General features: G+C 39.2%; 1 protein-coding gene across 25 annotated transcripts in view; it reads left to right on the top strand.

Annotated features, from left to right (window-relative positions):
- Positions 1–23,494, top strand: part of SOX6 (SRY-box transcription factor 6) — a 514,047-nt gene that overhangs the window by 465,983 nt on the left and 24,570 nt on the right. For all 25 annotated transcript variants that reach the window (XM_016225178.2, XM_016225176.2, XM_016225171.2 and 22 more), the window contains one exon: positions 6,920–7,028. In XM_016225178.2, coding sequence (XP_016080664.2) covers positions 6,920–7,028 — 109 coding nt within the window. The remainder of the gene's footprint in view (positions 1–6,919; positions 7,029–23,494) is intronic.

The following is a 23,494-nucleotide window of genomic DNA, read 5'->3' as shown; positions in this document are numbered from 1 at the left end:
GTTCAGGGGTCCTAGCGCCGTTTTGGTGTAAAGAGTGTATAAAAGGCTAGACAAAATAATACTTTTAGCTGACAAAATGTTATTTAACAATGAGGTTCAATAAGGAACCTCATTTCTCCCAGCCACAGTCTTTATTCTCATGATTACTAACTCTGGGACCATCAAACCATCCCTATAAAAGTAAAACCTAGTGCCTCCGAACAACCTCCTTCCAAAAAAAGAATCACCTTTTAAGACACTTATGTGATTACCTTCCAACGGGAAGGCTACATTTTTATCCTTCATTATGTTACTAAGTGTATAATAAAGGGTATAAAATAAAGGCTAATAAAGTGATAGAGCTTGTTAAGTCAATAAAAAGGAAACCACATGTGTGCTTAAGTAGCACTTCTTGGGAATCACATAGCAAGCTATGTCCAGCCCTAGCGGGTTTGGCTCAGCGGTTAGAGCATCGGCCTGTGGACCGAATGGTCCTGGGTTTGAGCCCAGCCAAGGGCACGCACCTCAGTTGCAGGCTCAGTCCCACCCCTGGTCTGGGCCCCTGCAGGAGGCAACCAATCAATGTGTCTCTCTCACGCTGATGCTTCTCTCTCCCCCCCCCCCCCTCCACTCTCTGTGAAAAGCAATGGAAAAAAAATATCCTCGGGTGAGGGTTAAAAAAAAAAATATGTCCAGAGCATGGAATTAGAGAAAGTTTTTCAGAATAAGATACAGGCCCTCTCAACATTATACTTAACATTGTCCTGCTTTAAAACCAAACACAGCAAAAAACAATTTTTATTTTATTTAAAAATGTGTACTGCTTTTTCAGCCAAGCGTTTGTGGTGGACAGTGTTCTCTTTTGCCAGTGTTTTGCAAAGACTTTGCAAAGCTGCAACTGTTAAGTTGCAGAAATTCCAAGTCAGACTCAAAACCCATTTTTTCATGTCAAGTTCTATAATCAAGCTGTATTCTTCTGTGCTCTTCTAAAGTTGCTTATTTCACTCTTTTATAAAGTATTTAAGATATTTTTCTGGATTTCCTTGTTGTCATTATTATTGCCCAAAGAGATATCACCAGTAGAGTGTGGAGTGTGGAGTCTAAACATCTCTTCTACATACTTGAAATACTAGACCCTTGGTAGTTCTTGCTCTTTTTGGACACTCACGTGCACAGGGTGTTTTTGATTTATGTGGGTAAATCAATCATGGGCCTTGTAAAATCCTGCAAATATGTGTGGACACTAATGCTAAGTGCATTATAAGATATATAGAAAAAGTGTAAGACACAGTCCCTGGCTTAAAAAATATTTGATGATGTTGGAGGAGACTTGGAGGCACATGTGAACCAAAGCTCAATTCTTTAACACAGTATATAACTTCGGGCTAATTATATAGGGAAAACTAAGAATTTTTGTAGATCAGAGGGATTATAGAGTTCTTGGACAATTCAGATTTTTTAATGTGAACAAAACTTGATAAGGGAGAAAATAGAAGGAAGTATTATCCTAGCAGCCAGGAGGAAGAGAGAGCAGGCATGATCATGGTATTATTTGGGGAAGGCAAGTTACTGTCCACCCAGGGCAGAGGATATATGACAGGAAAGACATGGGGAGCAGCGTAGGAAGGGTCTTAAAAGGCAGGTAGAGGAGCCTGGCTGAAATGCAATAGAAAATAGGGACCCATGAGACATTAAGTGGAATCCAGTGAGGAGTCTGAGTAGACGGACGTGGGGAGAGGGGCAGCGTTAGGATCAGGCAGCCCAGGAAGGGGGCTGCATCAGGGCTCCTGGCGTGCAGGCCTGAGGGGACGGGCCGGCGAGGAGAGGGGCCAGTGCAAGAAGCTCGGTGAAAGAAGAGTCCGCAAGCCCGGCTGGTTAACTGGGCATGGGGGGCAAGGAAAATGTGAGGCAGAGCGTACTCTGGGGAAAGCTGCTTCTGCAGGGAAGTCTTTACTGTTAGCGTAGGAAGGAGTTTCCCTGTTGGAGAGACACTGAAGCTTGGAGCTGGACGAAATGACAGGGCTGCTTTTGCATGGGACTTACTCAGACCAAGTTGAAATTTTGAGGGCGATGAGGTCTCAGAATATTGTGGTGGCCTTAGAGAATTGTTATTCATAATGCATGTGTTTGTCATTTCTCTTAGAAAACTTTGCTTCAGGAATACACACAAGCATGACTGGTGGCACTGCAGTGTTAACGTTCCCTGCAACATTCCTCATTATCACAAATGTGAAAGATTGAAAAAGTCTCTAATATTTCCAAACAATATTTTAGGATGTAACAACAAACTTCTTATTTACTTAGAAAAGATTCATGCCAAAACCCCGTGTAGGAGACAGGTGGTTTTATGAGCAGAAAATTTTCTATTTACTATCTTCTGTATATTGTACAGAAATATAATATGTATATATTTATAAAGTATTATATAATATTTGTATAACATGTATGTATACACATATTCTATAAACAATATTATAAACGATAGAGTATATTAATTATAACATATTTTACATGTGAGAAACTAACATGAGATAATTATTTTTTACCCATTTTAACTGCAAGATAGGTCATGGCCCCTTAGGTATATTTTCTGTGGCTATTATGAATGACCCTGTGTTCAGACATTCTTCAGAAACGAGCTTTGAATAAAGTACCTCTCATTTAGAGCATTGGAATAAAAGGTATCACATCACTGTCCAGCCATATCTACCTTTCAAGTGAAAAATATTGGTTTGTAAAGCAGTAAACAGCAGGCCTCTCTCAGCACGTACGTTTTCCACTGCACTTGTAGGGAGGGAGGGAGGGAGGGGGCCGTGCTGTCGCTTGAGGTCTGGCGGAGGCCGGTCAGCCTTGGCGACGGGAAGGGAGGTGCCCGCAGCGTCATCGTGTTTCACGCGCCCTTCTTCAGGAGATGGCTGCCATCAGTCATCTCACATTTGGTTTGAAAAGGCTTGTCTCGCCGGCAAGCAAACTGTTATTTAAGTACACAATCCACTCTGCTACTGAAACAGTTTTGCCAAACTTATCCAAGTATTCTAACATGCTTAAAGATGGTATAAATATCATTTATGGCCAGCAGTTTTCTTCAGACTATATGGAATGTCTTCCTGCTGCCTGATCTAAGTGTCCCAGTTTACATTATGGCCTTTACTGCCTCTGTTTGATGGAGTGATCAGTAAAAATTTAATGACACTATAAAATAATAAAAATGTCATTAATTTACCACGGATCTCAGATGCAGTGGTTGTAAAGTTACATTAATAAACAGAATATTTTTTACAACAAAAAGCATTGTTACGTGGGAACGTATAAATAACACCCATAAATTTAAGAGCAATTTTACTGTTAGCACACACATTATTATGGAATAGCCAATAAGTGTATAAAACATAGTATATAAAATTTTATTAAAATATACTGTGCACATCAAAAATTCAGCTTTTATCTAAGCGCAAAGAAAAGCCATTATTGTGTGCTTACTGTTTCATGGCTGTTCTTTCCCCCATCACAATTTTACATTTGTTGCCAGTAAGAGGAAGTTGATTCCCCCCCCCCAGATGGAAACAAACCTCTGTTCTTTTAGTTTCCCCAAATCCATTCTCTCTGTTCACCAATGCAAAGACAAAACTGATCAATCTTGCCATGGTGGGAAGGGAAAGTTGCTAATTTAATGCAAAGTTAAAAATAATGCCTGAGGAGTTGAGTGGTGTGTTCGGTGACTCTGGAAATAGGGATAATAATGCAGCAGTCTATCTGTCACCGCGAGGCTGCCGTCATTGACTCTGACAATATGTGAAGATGATGGATGCCGGGGTCTTGTGGCTTGTAACATTTAACATTCATCAGCTCTCACTAAAGGGGGCTTTATCATTTAAATATCTTTATTTAATATGCAACGTCTACCTCATACATCATAATTTCAAAGCACTTAGCCAACAGCCCTACAACACGGCAGAGCCGACTTTCATTTCTTTCAATAACTTTTATGTTGCCTGCATGTTTGCGACTGACAATGTCTAAGTGTCTGATCACATCATTGCACGTAAAATGAACATTTCTCTGTCAACATGAAGACTGGGGAATTTTCCTGGGGCCTTGAGATTAAGTTAGCATTGAGGCGTTTTGCTTATATGTCCAAAATATCTTACTTGGGAGCTATGTACATTGTAAGAGGTAGTTCAAGTGCATGGAAAAATTTGGAGTTAAGAGTTTGCCACCCACAGTCTGTATTTGTTCCATACAGGCACATGCCCATTGGCACTTAATGGCTAGAAGTTGAAGCCTCTTGGAACTAAAGCATCCTTGAACTTCTCTCTGTGGCCATATCCACATCCTGTATTTACTAGGCTCATGTTCAACCTTACCAGTAAAATCTTTGCTTAGCCCAGAGCTAACTCGTAGACATCAGGCCCTCTTATCTGATGGTTATGTTGCTGGCAAATAAATATTCTGAGCTATTCTTTGAAGAAAAGAAGGGAATCTTCTGGGAGACTAGGTAGAAATGTATATGAAAGGGCAGGACTTGGCAGGGGCCTACTTTAATCTCAAACACAGTGCTTAATATTACCAAGTATAAAATGTAGCCCACCACCCAAAACATTTTTTATCATAGACTTATTTTCTGCAGTTTAACAAGTGTTTCATAGGGTATTCTTCCTTGACTTCTACTGTGTCAAAATATTGATATTTTATAAGGAAATTATCTCTGCAGAAAAATTTTTTTTTCAGTGAAGTCAGAAAAGCTCATGACTTCAGAGACACTGTGAATGTGTTGTCGAATGTTCTGAATGTTTTTTTGTTATGATAAAAAACAAGCTGATACTACTGAATTGTGAGTGCACTTCATTTTTCTTTAATAAAAGAAAAGATATCATCATCATGTAAGCTTTGTTGTCTTAGGATTTTACAAACCATGGCATGTAATTTTCCCTCTTCTCCTTCCTTGTCAAAATATTGATATTCTTTCAGGAACTTTATTTATTTATTTATTTATTTACTGAGACTATTTTCAGGCAAAATCAAAGAGAATGAATGACTAGAGAGATACTTGGAATATGCATATTGATAGGTAGCGCGGTCTGTTGATTTTCAGAGAAAGTTATTTCCCCCTCCCAGGAAAATACAGTTAAAGGTTGTTCTTCCAAGAAGATTGCAGGTGTCACATCAGAATTCCTGCGTTTGACAAAGGGAAAGCATTCGCATGCAAATATCTGAAATGCGGAACAATGCGATCTAACAGAGGTTGGATATTTTGCTTTCCCTGGTACTACTCATCTTCACTTTTATTCTTTCCTTTACATCATAACAACCAAAAGTGCTAATCAAAAATAGAAATTGGCTGATTAAAAGCAGCTGTCCTCCCTCCGACAACATGTAGACTCTCGCATGGCTTGTGGCTGCTTTTTGTTGTGGCCTGTGTCTGGGTCAGTTTGTTCTTGTGCAGCACTGTTTCCATGCAAGATATTAGGGAACCATACCTAACTTGCCTTTTATTTTCATTCTGTTGTGTTTTTTTCATAAGTGTCGTATTTCAGAGGTTTTCCCACATTGTAACTACTCAGTACTACCCAGTTGGGGAAATTCATGATTATAATTTTGTTGCAGATCTTTCATAGAAATCGTGCTAGATTAAAGTAAGGTTTATGCTGTGTTTTCTTCCAACACAGATTTCAACATATCCCATGATGAAGGGGAACTGGAAGACTTTCTGCACAATTTGACTGATGGGAATTAATTATAGAAATATAGTGATATTCAAAAATAATCATATTAGAAAGCACAAACGTAGTGAGACTGTACAAATGAGACACAGCCTCTATCAAGTAATTGTATGTTTGCTCTTTAAGAATATTTCCAAGTTTCTAAACATCTTACAGAAGAGAACACTCGGAGTGTTTCCATCTAATGCCAAACATGCTCAGTGCAGAACTAGGTCATTGAACAATAGACTGAACAGCAATCAGCACTCTGCTGCTGCATAATGCATTAAGTATAACATGCAGAAACCATTCCCGGAGCTGCAAGCTGCTATTTCATGTCTGTAAATTCAAGCTGACATGACATTTAATATTGTTTCATAGTAATGCACAACAAGGTTTCATTCATTCTTAAGCACAACACAAAGCCAAGTTTGAGTCTGGATTGTAGCAGGGAGGCAAGAACGGGACACGCGCTGTGCTCCCGTAGACAAGGACACCCTGTAATGATCCCAGCGCGCCCTCCGCTACTGATCCAGAGGGCTGCGGAGGGGGAGCTCACTGTGATGTTTTAGGCTCCCGCTTCTAGAAGAACCGGTAAACAAGTAAAACATCTCTGGGTTTCCCTCCTATAGCAAGCAGCAGGACTATTTAACTTTCTTGACTCTGTGGCTTGCTAGGAGTAATGCCCTTTTCACATCCCAGGAAGTTAAAGTTGAAACTCCTAGGCAAAATAATAACATCAGTGCCATCATCTAGTTTGCCTGCCTTGAAATACTTGTTTTTGAAGTCCTCTTGTGTAAAATCCTGATGTGTATTTTCCCAGGAATACCAGTGAAAACTATAATCTCTAAATGGGAACATGCCTCTCCCATGAAATAGCAGAACATCTATTTTAATGGGAACTGCTCTTTCAAGTTTTGCACCTTTGGCTGAAACTTCTCGATGCATTCCTTTTAGATTACTGGAGCAAATCCAACAGAGAGAAGATGCCCAGTATAGCACTGGCAGGCTTCCTGTCACAGGTTTCCTTTCCTTCCAGGTACTATTGTTTAGAACCTGTCAGCACTGTCAGGGCTACAGTCCGGCTTCAGCGGAATCTTCCCGAACGGTGTTCTGAGCCCAAGATGAACAGAAATGATGTTTGTAAATCCAAGTTTTGCCCGTTAAGCAAGATAGAAACCGGAAGGAAAACGTGGCTGCTTTGGGAGCTAGAATAAGACTCTGATTATTCTTTCCTCTAGGAAAGAACGCGCTTTGAGAATTTGGGGCCCCAGTTAACAGGCAAGTCAAGTGAAGATGGAAAGCTGGGCCCAGGTGTCATCGATCTTACACGGCCAGAAGATGCAGAGGGTGAGTGGCTTTTGTGTAGCTCTTTTCTGCTGCTCTGGGTGTTTGTGAAAGTGTGTCTTAGTTAAATACAGCATCTTCATGGTCTTTCTTGGGAGTACCAGCTTGATTTGCTAGGCAAAGCAGAGGAAATGTTCAGTTTCATTATATGATGTAGTTGGGGACTTAGAGATGCAGCTAGATCCTGTATTACTGGACACACAGCAATCCAAGTTCTTCAAGGTGCCATTTGAGTTTAAAATACAAGGACTCTGCATTCCAGTGAACAACAGAGTTCTGTTTCATTCGCTTCACTGCATTCTTGTTAAAAAAAAAAAGGAGGGGGGCAAATATACAAAGGAGGATTTTTTTAACCCCAAATCAAGTGATCCCAGGTGCAATCAAACCACGTTGGGAACTAAATGATGGTTTCAGCAGATTTGGCATGAAATTAATAAAGACTTGGGTAAGGCCCAGCCTGGGTCTGGCACTAACCATGACTAGAGCCTTTGGAAAGTCTGGCTGGAAAGACTGGCTTCACTCAGTGTGCTTACCCGCAGCACTGTCAATGCCTGTCTACTCCTCTTCCCTTTCTGTTTGTTTGTTTTAAATGCACAAGCGGCACATCAGCAGAAACTGCTCCCCAGAGGCTGGGTCCAATTTATGAGTCAGGTCAGCACTTCAGTAGTAATGTTGCCTGGTTATTTACTGTGTCATCACAGAGTAGGGACTGGTTTTCCCGTTAGTTGTTCCTTTGGCAGAATCCCCCCCGACAGTCAGGGAAGATTAATTTGTTCTCTTCAGAGTAACACAATACTTCACCTACCTTGGGTCCCAGCTAAAGTCTGTCTTTAGCTTCAGGGGAAGAATCTTTCCATAATCCCTTTTGCTGGCAGTATTTCTCCCAGGACCCCAGCCCCTTGAAACACATGAAGCATCTGACCTGGGCATAGCTTCCACTGGTAGCTTGGGCCATCCGGGTAGCTCGGAACCCCCTGGCACGAGCACTAAGAGGTGGGCAATATAGGACATTAGGAAGCACTTCAGAGGGCTTCCAGAGGCAGAGTTTTCATACCAGTAGGAGAGACTGCTGGTGAGTGATAACCCTGGGGACAGGGTAGTAAAATAACTCTGATTGGAACGTGTGTATGTGGGGGGCGTGGGGGTAGAGAAGAGAAGAGGAAGGGGAGGGAAAAAGAGGATTGAAAACCAGAAATATGCTCACTGGCTTCTAGAAAAATGTGTACCAAGAGCACCCTGGCAGTCCTGGTCTCATAGGCACTTAGAAGTGCAGGTGGTTCTCTGGTGAGGATTCGGGGTCCTTGGCCTAGGGAAGCAGTGTCCAGGCCGGGCCCATCTCAGTTTGATGGGAAGATTGTACTGTAGAGTAATTAAATCTTTGACAATATACAATGAAATAATATTTTTCATCACTTTGAAGTGTTTAGTCTGTTTGTTTTTTCAATAGACTAGGAGTTACAGAGTTCTATCCTTACTCTTGTTCTAATGGAGTTTTCCTGATCTGTCATTTACCCTTCTTCATTTGATTTTTTAATGGTATAATAGGTATAAATATAGTAAGTTATCTCTTCGTAATGCTAATAATCTAGTTGATATTATGTTCTGGGTAAGTTAAAAATTATGGTCAGTTATTAACCACTATGAAAGGAAAAAATGAAAAGCTTAACTGTAGAAAATATGTTGTATCAAGTCTCTTTGGAAATTCCATTCAATACTGGATTGTCTGGATTCAAACCAACTTCCTGGTTACGTATTTTTTTTGGGGGGGGCAGACATTTATCAAGCACTTATATGCCAGAGACTGTGCTGAGTTTTTACACACATTTTCTTTATTTAAGCCTCATATAACTCTGTAAAGAAGGTATTATTATTTTTCCCATTTTATAGATGAGAAAATTAAGGCTGAGGGCAATTAAGAAACCTGCCACAGGTCCCCCAGCTAATAAGTGCAGTGCTGAGAGTTGATCCCAGGCAGCCAGGCTCCAGTACCCAAGCTCTTAAATACCGGGCTATACTGTGCGTCCTATATACACAGATATGTATGTGGGGCCTTCACTTTTCTGAGCAAACTTCTTGTGACCTTCCTCAGAATGGCCCATTTCCTCTCCCCTAAATATAGCAAGTCACGCTGCGCACCAGCTCTCGTGTTACTGTCACACAGCAGCAATGCCTGGCGAGTGTAACAGTAGAAGGGCTCTAGTGGCCCAGGAGCTTAAGGAGCGTGTGCAAACCTCCCTTCCGAAGCTTGCCCGGAGTTGCCATTGAGACCTCATGTGGTTTTGGGGGACTGTGAGTTCATGAATGGAGTCAGGTTACATGATCTAATACCGACAGAAGTGTGATGCCTTTGTGAGGACTGCCGGGATGGTAGCAGCCTTCTGCTGACTGCAGGGTATTTCCTGGCATCTGTTCAAGTGTGAGCTGATCGCAAAGCCTGCCGGAGTTACAGTTCTTATTAGAGTCAGAGTAGATAACAGGTACACATAATACTTGCTCCACTTTGCTCCTTTCCCTTAGCAAGAAGAGTAAGAAGGGACAGAAGTGAAAGTGTATCTAAAAGATTTATAAACTTCTGTCAGTTTGTGGTCTTAAAAAGCAAGCAAACAAGCAAACACATATTTCCAGAGTACCTACCATGTGCCAGTCCCCAAACTAGACACCGGATAGACCAAAGGAAACAGAACAGGTATGTTCCTGACCTCTTGGAGTTTAAAGTCTAGTGAAGGATGACAAAAGATTAAAAGGAAAATGCAGACATACATACAGACAGACACACAGACAATTATCACTGAGAAAAGTACTAAAAGGACCAAGATCTCTTTGTGCCTCACAGAGATTCAGAGTGAAGGTGACTTAGGTGAGCTTAAATGACAGGTGAGTTTGGTGGCTGCAGCCCAGGATGTTAACCCTTCACCGTCCATATATGATCATTTCCATGTTTCCTCTAGCTCTGGAACAGAAAAATTAAAAATTTTAGCCTTATTGAGATATAATTGATATATATAACACTGTGTAAATGTAAGGTGTGCAGTGGGATGATTTCATGCACGTATATAATGGAAAATGATTACCACAATAAGGTTAGTCAACACATCTGTCACCTCACATAATTATCTCTTTTTTTGGATGAGAAAATTTAAAATCTACTCCTTAAAAAGTTTCACACGTCTAATACAGCATTGTTAACTATAGTCACCACGCTGTGCATTATATCCCCAGGGGTTATTCATCGCTGACCAACATCTGTCCACTTTCCTCACCCCCAGCCCCTGGCAAACACCATTCTGTTCTCTGTTTCTATGAGTTTGGCCTTTTCAATCCCACGTATAAATGAGATCATACTGCAAATGGCAGGACTTCCCTTTCTAAGGATGCATAACCTACCGCTGTATCTATATCACATTTTCTTACCCATTCATCCGTTGACGTGCACTCAAGTTCTGTCCATGTCTTGATTATTGCAAATAACGCAGAACAGCAATCTTAAGGGCTGTGCCCTCCCTCCACTTCTACCCCACCGCCTGTGGGGCTTCTGAGGTGACGGACATCAGTCGGCCTCGGGGACCAGGCCCTGCTCCAGCCAGGCTCCCGAGGAAAATGTGTGCCCGTCCTGAAAACGCCAATATCACTTAGTAAGCAGCTTGTAGACCTGCTCCATAGCTCTGAGCGTGGAAGCCGAAGGGAAAGGTCACCAAAACAGGCAGCTGTGCATGTGTATTAACCACTCATCAAAATCAAATGACAAAACTATAAGCCAGGAAAACCGAAATTAAAAATATAAAAGGCAAATGCCTTCAAAATTTTATTTTTAAAGTCCAGCTGTTATTTGGCTTGAATATGACAAGACAGCATTTCTTGTTCACCGTGATATTTATAAAACTACAGATTCATTGGTGCTGGGGGATCAGGAAACACGTCTAAGGTCTTGTTATTCTTCGAAGCAGTTGAAGGCTTCATATGTTTTGAGCACGCAAAATTTGTTAGCTCTCATGTAGAACATGCAGGGAAGAGAGGACTCAGTTGAGTCTGTCACCATGTATTAAGAATGACAAACAGCTGCTTAACTTTTTATGGACTTTTCATATGGCATTTTTCCTCTCCTTGCTCTCCTTAAGCAAGACTGCAATTCTTATCCCAACTCTCCTAATGTTGAGGTTGCAAAGTACAGTAGAAAGGGCTCTGGTCTGGTTATTGGGAGATTTAGATTAAAACTCTTTTGCTAAATGATGGCAAACAAGGGACTAATTCCTCTGGGTTTGTTTTGTTTCTTTTCTTTTCTTTTATTATTTTATTTTATTCATCACCGTTTATCCCCCTCTGCCTCTTCCACCACCCCACCCCCGCACAATCACCGCACTTTTGTCCATGCCCATGAGTTCTCTCTCTTTTTTTTCTTTTTTGCTCAATCCTGCTACCTCCCCCCGCCCCCCGCCCTCCCCAAGCATCCGGCCCTCCAGAGCTGCCTGCCTGCTCTCTAAGAGTCTATCCCTATTTTGCTTGGTAGTTCAGTTCGTTCATTAAATTCCACATATGAGTGAAATCATATGGCACGTTTTTTTATCTTTTAAAAGAGGTATGTTGAACTCCATTATCTCTAAGGTCCCTTCCAAATCCAAGATTGTTATTAGGGTCTTCATAAAACACAGAGTATGTTTCTTATAAGAAAGGTGGTCTTTCCACAGTAACTTCCAAGTAGCTTTTTTCAGAGGAATAGAAGAGAAGATCAGTACCGTCGAGAGTGCATATGTGCCACTTGCTGAATCGGGTTTTCCAGTCCCTCGATCTTTTCTTTCCGTTGCGGAGATCGCTTCCGTGGCATTTCCCTGACACCTTTCACAAATGCCCCCCCTTCTCTCTCTCCTTCTCTTACCCAGCAGCATTAATTGTGGCTTACCTTCTTTTTATATTCTTCCTATCCTGTTTTGTTTTTTTTCTCTCTCTCTTATACCTGGGGTGCCTAGAGGAATACTTCTCTCTTTTTTTTTGCTTTGTTTTGCAGAATAGTTTGGGTAAGAAAATATTCCTGTAACTCCTACTTTAATTCTCACATCCAATTACTGCACCTCAGCCTCAGAAGGAGGCTGCCCCTCATTTCCATGGGAACAGTGCAGTGTGAGCTCTGAAAGGGATGAGCTCAGACTGGGACTGTCATTGGCTAGACTTTCGGACCCTGGGTTGGAAGTGTAATGATGACCTGCCTGTATTAAAAACTTGCATTGATTCCAATGGAAATGGATATGTGTATCAAGAATAACTACTTTTAGAACTGTTGCTCTCAGAGTCTCAGATTTGCTTAGAAGAGTTTTATAGATTTGTACTGAATTTGTGAATTGGATCCCGGCCAAGATGGCCTTAACCCTTCTGAAAGCTTCATTTTTCCTGGTGAACTTCTGATTGCTTCTGAGTTTTATATTTCAGAATAACTTTGTTATTGTCAAGCTTTCTGTTTATAGACAAATAACAAAGACTGCAACTTTCCCCCTTTTTCCTTGAAAATGCACTATTTAATATGAAAGTCTTCTCTTACAAATCCTGCTTCCCCTTTGATCCATCCTCTGGGAACTCTTTGAAGCTTTTTTCACTCTCTTTCCCTTCCCTGGATCCTTACTCCTGGTAGAAAAGGGAGATTGACTCCATGATACATGGCTCCTTCAGGGCAGCAGAGGTGAGCTGTAGTATAACCTGGGGTGGGATTTAAAGGCTACAACTACTTATACTTTGGAATGAAAGGGTCATTATTAGCTTAAGCCAACCAGAATACAGTGCTTCACAATGCAACACTTAGTTTTTGGAATCGCAATAAAGGAGAGACATCATCAAAGTTTTAATTCCAGCCAAGAAATCCCTTCTTATATTCCTGACAAGTGTTCATCTTACTTCTGTTCAAATGCCTCGAATAGTCTCATGACAGAAAACTGACTCCTTCCTGAGATGCTCATTCCAATTCTAATTATTAATGATTAATTATTTGTTATTTATAGCCCAAATTTGCCTCTGTTTCCTTGTAACTCTTACCCATTCCTTCTAGTCTGACTTTTGGATTCCAGTGTAATAGAACTTACCATTTTTCCACATGACACCCCTTCAGATATTTGCTCAAGGACCAAGAGACTTAAATTCTAGTTGTTTCACCCTAAGCAAGTCTCTTTCCCTGAATTTTCTCATCTGTAGGTGAGGAAGTTGGTCAAGGTGATTTCTAGTTGACAGCCTTTTTTAACTCTGTTTTATTTCCATGTAATTGAAATAATTTACCTTTAAGTCAGTTAGATTGTAACAGTATTAATTAAAGACCACATCACCTTTTAAATAAATGAAATTAATGTAGAAATATACTAGCGGTGAGATGTCTTTAGCCAAGAAGGTATCCAAGTACTAGAGTATATACCAGGAATAAAAGATGGGGAATTGTACGTATTAAAAGAAAAGACCCAGGTAAGTCAGAAGGGAGCAGTAACCAGAGCTGTGCTATGGGCTTATGGGTCTGGCCTTTCATAACTGCCTAAAACAGTGTTTCCAGGCATGTCAGAGAAATGAACAGGCAAAGCAGCCTCTGTGGAACCAGCAGGCTGGGGCCTGAAGTCAAGGTGGGTAGCCAGGGAGGCCCAAGACATGGTGGAAATCGAGAAGCAGCCACACAGGCTGGGAGATAAGCAATTCCCAACGCACTTGGCTCCAGACTAACTCTGTTGTGTGAGTATCACAAAAATGTATTTTACTGTGGATATAAACAGTTTTAGAGGATCCTGTGCACCAGTTTATATCAGTACTACATATAAAGTGCAGCTCTCTTAAACAAGCAAATAAACTTCTCTTAAAGATATATATTTGCTGTGTCTTAAAAGCTCCCAAATAACTTTTAATGTTGGTGGAAAACAATTTCCATTGAACTCTCCAAGTGATGGATAGTCCTGATGGGGCAAGCGCGTGAAATGTCAAGATTCTTGTATGACTCCATCCCCTAATACTCCATAAAGGGAACTCAGCCTGCTGCTCAGAGTTGCTTAAGCCAGAAAGCCTAACCAAAGACCCAGACTCTCTTTAGTGAGGAACTAGCCCTGCCCACTAGCTGTTTTTTTCATTCACCTGCCTTCCCTAAAGGAGTTTCAATGACATTGTATATAATCACCACACACATACACCCATCCCTGTCCCCCCCCCCCCACAACCATCTATTTTCTAACTGAATAGCCTCTACCCTGGAGAAGAAATGCTTGTCTATGCCACTGCTGAATTACACAGAAGTACTTCCCCATCTTGCTCCAATAATTGGACGACAAAAGATTAACACCATCTACCATGAAAATTAGACCCAAGACAAGAGCAGCCAACATTTGTTCCCAGTGGGACTGTAAAATCGGCCCATACTTCCTCAGCAGTAGGTATGTCTGCTTCACATACCAACACATTAGAATGAACCCTAGTTGATAAGAGATCTATTTTCATGTCTGGACTGACTGCATAGCTTTTGAGGTATGGACCTCATCTAGTTCCCTGTCCCAGAATCCCCCTCTCTCGGCAGCAAGAGCCACTTCACTTCCCATCTGCAGGCTATAGAATTCAGCCCAACCTTCTGCTGGTGGGATTTAAAGAACATCATGCCAATTTGGAGTGCTCTCTGAATTCTCTCTGCTTAAGGTCAGGATTGGATTTGAGACCAACCTTTCCTCCCCTTCTTTTCAAGTTTGGATAACCATGCTTCTAACTTATTCCAAAAAGTCAAGAACCCACTGGCACTTGCATTATCCAGCAGACTGTTGCATTTAGGAGTGGGCTGAAAAAGTAACTTGGAACTAAAACGTCATATGGACAGAAGAATTTCATAAGAATTTCAGTTATTCAGCCATTTAAAATTTATACCAAAAATTCAAATTTCAGCTTACTGGTTTATATGTATATGTGTGTATCTATATGTATGTGTGTGTATATACATGTGTGTACATATGTGTGTATATACACATAGGTATACATACTTTCATGGCAAAACTGTCACTTCATGCTGCTTTCAATATAAGCTTACTTTGCACTGGGAAGGTTGGTCCTGCATAGGACAAAATGAGAGGATATGCTGCTCCTTGCTGCAGACTAGCAGAGCTGTTGGTGGGGGAAGGAAAAACAACTGTCAATGGTCCCTAAAACTTCCTTGCCTTCCATTTGTTACTGTCTCACAGTCAATAATCCTAATTCTTTGTTCTCATGAGTCTTTCATAAAAAACTGACCCATAAATTTACAAGATAATGGTCCTCCCTCCCTCCCTCCCTCCCTCCCTCCCTCCCTCCCTCCCTCCCTCCCTCTCTCTCTCCCTTTCTTTCTCTCTCTCTTTCTTTCTTTCTTTCTTTCTTTCTTTCTTTCTTTCTTTCTTTCTTTCTTTCTTTCTTTCTTTCTTTCTTTCTTTCTTTCTTTCTTTCTTTCTTTCTTTCTTTCTTTCTTTCTTTTCTTTCTTTCTTTCTTTCTTTTTTGGCTCAGACTAAATAGCTAGTCTGGTACAGTTCCCACATGTGGGAAGTGGGGAGATATAAGGTGGTCTTTCTTGGTTGGGTCTTATGCATATTCAAAGCATTTTCGTTCTATATCAGAGAGACCCTTTTGAAATATATTTTTAGCTTTGGGGCAGAAAAGAGGCTCCATTAAGTAGTAAATTTCACTCCCCAGCTAACTTGTAGGTTCATTTTATAACTACCCTAACAAACAGGACTGTGCAGTAAAGGAAACATCACCCAGGTATGCAGAAAGCCTAGAAAGGGAGCAGATATGTATTTCTAAGGGCAATTACTGTTTAGTGAGTGGCTACTGGCTTCTAATCACTGTGCTAGGAGATTTACATTCCCATTTAATTCTCGCAAGGTTTCTGCCAACTAGAAATTATTAGCTCTCTTTTAAAAGGAGATAAGACTACAGTTTAGGGAAGGGAAATAATTTACCCAAGATTACTTAGGAAACATCAAATCTACAGTTCAAACCCAGATTTGTCTAACTGCATAGCATCTGAGCCATACTGACTCCCATTTTTCTCTACGATGCTAATGGGGTTGGTTGTCTTTGTAAGAGTAGCTTTTCACTGTTGATTTTCTTTAAAAAGTAGAAAAAATTAATGAGTAGAAATTTGTGAAAGTTTTCTTTTTAGTCTTTCAAACCATACAAATATTAGGTACCTTTCAAATACTTTCTCCAGATTCTTAGGGCAAAAAAGTTTTGGTGGACCATAAAACTAAGTTGATTATCCAAAATCCTCGAGCCATCTCCTCTTACTGATATCTATTTCCATATCCCTAACCTAATAAAAAATTAGTTTCTGCTGCACCCATGATCTGCATCTCTCATTCTAATAAAAGGCAAATTCCCTAGAACAAATGAAATGAAATGAAGAAAAGAGACCAATTAACTTAATTTTGATAAAGGTTTTTAAAGCTAAGTCTAGATGCCATTGAAATAATTCAGCTGACCATTTCAAAAACTCATTTTGATGGCGAGCGTGAAACTTTGAGGGTCGTTACATTTGAGTTTATTGTGATTTTGCCATTTATTAACTGTAAGACTTGGACAATTTAACTTCTCTAAACCTCAGTTTCAAGAATATGGATTCGATGGTCTGTAATATTCCTCTCATATTAAAATCCTCTAATTTATGATCATGTTTTATCTATTTCATAATGACTCTTCTCTAGGGAAGGTCCCATCTTATGCCTGTTTGAATACATGCTTCAGTTGTATATATTTACACCCCCTCACAGCATTACAATAATTTTCAGATTTAATATTTCCAAAAAAACTCAGACTTGACTTACCATCCTTTCAAGATTTCCCCAGAATTAGGGAGGCTGGGATTTCAGAATTGTGCAGTGAAGCAAGTCAATAAAAGAAGGAAGATTAGAACCAATGACCTCTGAATCCCAAACAACTATGGGTATAATTTTCCATGAAAGCCATTTTTATTTTGCAGAGGGTTTAAGTAGACATGGTACTTAACAGAATGTAAGAAATAAAAATGGGATTTATACAAAATCTGATTTCAGATACTCCCAGGTTCTAATATAACAGGTACACATCCAAGTCTCCCTCTAAAACTTTTACTGTCAAAGATGTCCATTGCTCTCTACTGTGACATTTGAATACTTACCCTCTGCCGGCTTGTGTAGCAGATCCCGGGAAGCAGTTATGATTAAGACACAATGCGGTCCCTGCCCTTTTGGGATGCCCTGTCTAGTGACGAATGTAGGCATATTCAATTGGTAATTTGGATAAAATGTAGTAAATGTTAAGGTAGAGGTAGTCACAGGGTGCTGTGGGTTCCTGATACATTGAGCTCAACCTGACAAACTAGGTAAGACGGCCTAGAGATGATTCTTGTCATAAGTCTGTGAATGAGTGATTGCAAGGTGGACAGGAAATTCCAGGAAAAGGGAAAGCACAGATTCTTAATAAGGAAAAATATGTTATGTACAGAACTAGAAGTAGTTCAGTATTATAAAGCAAAAAAATTGCGAGTAGCCAGAGATGGAACTGGAGACATAGGTTGAGAGCAGGTCATGGAGAGCTTTGTGTACCATACTATGGAGTTTGGACCTTATCTTTCGGGCATAGGGAACCATTGAAGACTTTTAAATACAGGAGCGGTTTGGTCAGAATTACACTTGTGATGGCTCACTCCGGCTGAAATTAGAAAGAGGTATTTAAGTGGGGACTGAGGACTCAGAGCTGGAAGTAGGAATATCAGCTAGAAGGCTAGTCAGCCCAGCAGAGACAGTGAGGCCAAGGCAATCGATGAGATAAGCATGGAAACAAGAGGATGGCTTTAGTGGTATCTTTGTTAACTAATGCTGAGGTCTGCTTCATCTTGGCTTGTGCTTCTTAATTTCATATAGAGTCTCTGGTAGTGTATTGAGTTGGATGAAGCCGAAGCTGCTGAACAACATGAATTATTTAGTCTACCAGCTTTTCACCAGCCTCTGTGTTCTCCAAGGGAATCGACTTGAATCTGAGCCTGGTTCTCAGTAAACTTCGGAAGCCAGACCTATTATTGTCTTATTTCATCCACAGTGGTCTCTGGTTCAAACATAAATGCTGTCTTTTTGCCTGGTTCAACAGCTCGTAAGCCTTCCTCCTGTGCATACAAATAACAGATAGATAGTAAGTGGAATATTTTATATTCTCCGTTACTTTCAGGTCATTAAAATAAAGAACCACATAAGTTATCCCAGTTGCCCTTGGATCCTATAGTTGAAGCAAGATAAGGGGCCCTGTTAGCTATCTGTGTAAAGCAAATATAACTTGAGAATTTTAAAAAAAGGGTAAACACGGGCACCAAAACTGAAAGCAAGAGACTCTTGAAAACACAGACTTGGTACATCACTGGTTAGAATTTTCTTCATTTTGCAAAGCCACGAGCCACATGCATCAGCTCACCACAAAGTCATTAAGCCTTTTTAAGCTCAGATGAAAAACATTAACAAATACCACAAAAGGCTTTAGTATAGCCCCTTTGTTCATTCACATATGGCACTTTATAACTCCTGCGCCACTCTGGTCGTGTGTTTGTTTAAGCTGCCTCCATCAGGCTGGCCCTGAAAGAACAAAAGACATCTTGAGCAATCCTAAGCAGGAAATGGGCTAATCTAAACATGGCTTGTGACACTTTAAGTAGAATAGAAAGGGGAGGGATTGATTAGTCATTAATGTCCAATTGGCTCCATATGGATGTTGCAATAATAAAGCCCCTTTTTCAGAGCAGTAGCAGAGTTATTGAATTAGAGGTTTATGTTTCCTTTAGAGCTGACCTTAGGGAATTCCCTTTTGGTTCTTCTTGTTGATCCTTTAAGAGAATGAAGTTTCCAATAGGAAAAAATAGAAGCCTATTCACAGTAACACTTGCTCATAATCCTGCAACCAAGGAATGCATTAAGCTAGCATCATTTTAGTCCCTGCTATAATTTCAATCCATGGTGCTTTCTTTGCACGCGCTCACATCTTAGGTGGGGCAGTATTTCAGTGGCCAATTAGATCACGGCATGAACTTCATAACTGGTAAGGGGCTCCTCTCCTATGCTTAGCAGTGCAGGGAAATGGCATCCTTGCAGGGGGACAGTAATGTGCCAGCCAGAGAATAGTGGGCTTTGAAACTCACGTTTATTTCAGACCACTGAATGGGGTGGGGTAGCTTTGGGTAGGAGAAATGCACCAGGCCCAAAGTTAGACCGAGGTTCCAGATCTGGCTCTGCTGCTTTGGAGCAGTGTATTAGCAACTGGTTATTTCAGGGGAAGGTAACTTAACTCTCTGAGCCTTGGTTTCTTCATTTATAAAATGGGACAAATAGATCTACTCTCCTACCCATTTCAAAGGATTATAAAGGGGATTAAGAAAATAATGTATTTACTGAAAGCACTTTGTAAATATTATTGTATGTAAAAAAGGACAACACTGAAGCTGTACTATTTTTGGCACATCATGAGAAGGCAGGGTTCTTTGGAAAAGACAATAAAAATAGAAATGAAAATAGAAGGCAGTAGGAAAAGAAGAAGACAAAATATGAGAGGGATTAACTCCATAAAAGAAGCCCTAGGCATGAGTCCACAGGAGCTGAGCAGGGCTGTTGAGGACAGGACATTGTGGACATCACTCATTCATAAGGGTTGCCAGGAGCCAAAGCCGACTCAACGGCATGTAAGACAGAATTACTCAGCTCACCAAGTGATTCTATCCTGTAAACGGACCTCTGGTCTAGTGTAGTCAGAAAGGTAAATTGCTCTTTAAAGAATTACTTTGGTACTCTGATTAGTGACATGTCTGTTTCCAAAGTACCCAATGGATATATGTTTCCTTCCCCCCCCCTTTCCTTTTCTTCCTTTCCTTCCTTCCTTCCTTCCTTCCTTCCTTCCTTCCTTCCTTCCTTCCTTCCTTCCTTCCTTCCTTCCTTCCTTCCTTCCTTCCTTCCTTCCCTTCCTTCCTTCCTTCCTTCCTTCCTTCCTTCCTTCCTTCCTTCCTTCCTTCCTTCCTTCCTTCCTTCCTTCCTTCCTTCCTTCCTCCCTTCCTCATCTATCTGTCTACCTACCTATCTCTCTAGTTTATTCAGTGTATTTCTTGGTATTGATAAGTTCAGTAATTGATGTAAGTAAGATATTTGTTTTTAGTGGAATTAAAGAACCTTAAGATAAAAACAGGAAAGTGAAACTTTGCCTATGGCTTTCCCTTACATTGGACAAATGAAGAATTAGCACCTTAATTAAAGTACCATAGGTATTCAACTTTTGTTTCTGCACTACTGGTTTCTATTCTTTCACCAACCTCTAGCTCAGAACTACGCCATCCACATTTTACAATTGTCTTCTTTAAATCATGACACCAGTCACAGTATCATTCTTTGCTAACCTATCCGGCTAATCTTTCATGAAAGACATAGAGAACAAACCATGCTCCCCCCCCACGGTGCCCCTTCTTCTCAGAAGATGAACACATCATTTACCTAATGATTAAGGCTCTTGCTCAAACATGAAATATATTTTTCTGTCAAGTAAATCACTAGGATAGCCAAATTGGTTGTTTTGTTTTGGTTTGGTTTTTTTACAGGAAGAAATCAAATTTGAATTCCAAGCAGCCTTCTTATAATGAAAATAAGTTCACATTCTGGCAGGAAGTGGGAATGCAGAGTTTGCAGAACTTCCCTAATCCTAGGCAGATAGCTGTTGGCCATGTCTGCAACATAGTGAATTAGACCACTATAGTATTAAGATCGATTTGGTAGGATAAACATGGTGGAACAACCTGACCTGTGTAATATTAATGCCCTTCTTTCCTAACTGTTCATGCCCCTTCCCCAAATTCCTTCATCATCTACATTTTTGTTTCTGATACACTCACTATTTCTTATTATTTATTAACCAAAATAAGGGCCTATCAAATGTATCTAACTCTTTCCAGAATCCCACAGGAGAAAATCAACTATTCATAGACTGAAGTAGTCTAAAATACTGTAATTGTCAAGCAACTCAGTGGTATATATCGATGTCTCTTTTCATTAGTAAGCTTTGTTGCCCTTTTTAATAATTCTTTTTGAAAAAAGAGATCATCTTTTTGAGTTCACAATGACCCAAATATGCCATACACTCAGGTCCACAGAGAAAAGAATCTTTCCAAAACGATCACTTTTGTTTGTTTGTTTGTTTTGGTTTTCTATTTTATTTCCACTTTTAATCTATTGTTTTTTAAAAACTAAGAGTTAAAATAATTTTGTTTTGAATAGTATCCCATTATATGGATATACCACAATTTGTTTAGTCTCCAGTTATTTTTCATCTTTGGTTATTATGAATAAAAGAGCTATGATGTTCTTATATAAATCTATTTCTGAAAAAAAGTTTTCACTTGTTTTGGGTAAGTACCTAAGGTGTATTGCTGGGTGTATTTTTCCTTATAATAAACTGCCAAACTGTTTTCCAAAATGGTTATGCCAGTTTACACTTCTACCACCAATATATTAGAGTTCCGGTTGCTCTATATACCTGCCAATATGTAATGTAGTGAACCATTTTAGTGGGTGGGAAATGGTATGTCACTGTTGTTTAAAGTTGCATTTTCCTGATTACTAATGATATGGATTTCCATTTCATGCGCTCATTGGTCATAATTATGTCTTCTTTTGTAAAGTGTTCAAGTCTTTTACCCATTTTTAAATTAGATTGTTTACTTTTTTGTTTTTGTGAAGCTCTTTATATATTCTTTATACAAGATCTTCTTAGATATAAGCATTATAAATATATTTTCCCAATCTATGCTTTGACATTTGTTTCCTAAACAATGACTTTTGATGATAGAGTCTTAATTTTGATAAAATTCAATGTGTCAATTTTCTGATATACTTAGTGCTTTATATGCCACATCTAAAAATCTTTGCTATTCCAAGGCCACCAAAATATTCTCCTATGTATTCTTTGAGGAGTGTGACAATTGTTGCTTTTGGTTTTGTTATGATTCATCTCAAATTAATTGTTGAGTGTAGTATGTGGTAAAAGGTCAAGGTTTACTTTTTCCATGTATTTATCCCCTTTTTTTAACCGTTTGCTGAAAAGTCTACCACTTTCCACTTTAATACCCTAGTTCTTTACCAAAAGTTGACAATATACGTGAGGGTTTAATTCGGGACTCTCAATTTCATTTCACTGATATATTTGTTTATGTTTTACCCATACTACACTGTCCTTATTACTCTCATTTTTAAAATGTCATGGAGTATGTTATTTACTCTAAGTCTTGAAATAAGGTAGGTTGAATCCCTGAACTTTAACTTTGTTTTGGCTATTCTTACTACTTTATTTTTTATATAAATTTTAAAATCAGCTTGTTAATTTCTAAAAGAAGTCTTTTGAGAACTTTTATTGGTATTGGGTTGACTATAAAAAATGGAAAGAATTGGTATCTTAATATTTAGTCTTCAGATCTTATGGTGTAATTTTTCTATTTTCATAGCTCTTCTTTAATTTAACTCACAAATGTTGTATTGTTTTCAGCACATAGGTCTTGTACTTTTTTTTGGTTAAATGTATTTCTGAGTATATAGAAATACAATTGATTTCTGTATTTTTTATTGTATACAGCAATATCGCTAAATTCACTTCTGTTCTTGAGCTATATTCTACCTGTTTTTGATTTATTACCCATTTTGCATACTGCTATCTTTAATTAGCTAATATTTTATTAAGAATTTTTGCATTTATGTTCAAATCCTTGCCTGGTATGATGTTGTCTTATAAATGCATTTAGGAGTATTCTTTCTTCCTCTACTTTCTTAGTTTAAGATTATTATTAATATTTCCTTAAGTGTTTGAAAGAATTTACCACTAAAACAGTTTGGGGCTGGAATTTTCTTTGTGGGAACATCATTGGTTATAAATCTAATTTCTTTATTAGCTATAAGCGTATTCAGGTTTTCTGTTTATTCTTGAGTGAATTTTAGTAGTTTGTAGTTTTCAAGGAATTTGTTCATTTTGTCTAAGTTGTCAAGTTTATTGGTATTAAGGCATTCATAACACTCCCTCATTACCCTTTTAATGTGAGTAGTATCTATAGTGAAATCCTCTTTTTCAATCCAAATATTGGTATTTTTGGTTTCTCTCTTTATCTGTTGAACAGTCTTACAAGGGAGTTATCAACTTTATTGATCTTTCCAAATTACTAACCCTTGAATTTGTAAATTGTCTTTATTGTATCTGTTTTCTATTTCATTTATTTATACTCTTTATCCATTCTGAAGGTCTCTGATTTGAATTGAATTATTTAATTCATTTATATTTAATGTAACTGTTGGATTTGATGAGCTTACCATTTGCTATTTGTTTTCTATTTCTTCCCTCAGTTTTTAGCCTTCTGTTTTCCCTTTCCTTCTTTTGGCTTAATTGAATTGTTTTATTATTGTTATTGTTATTATTAAAGACTATATTTTTTAGAGCAGTTCAAGGTTGACATATATTCCCTGCCCCTACA

Source organism: Miniopterus natalensis, chromosome 11, assembly GCF_054644295.1.
Source record: "Miniopterus natalensis isolate mMinNat1 chromosome 11, mMinNat1.hap1, whole genome shotgun sequence".
NCBI classification, from domain to species: domain Eukaryota; kingdom Metazoa; phylum Chordata; class Mammalia; order Chiroptera; family Miniopteridae; genus Miniopterus; species Miniopterus natalensis.
Note: the sequence above shows the minus strand (reverse complement) of the source record. Positions and strands in the feature narration are given on the sequence as shown.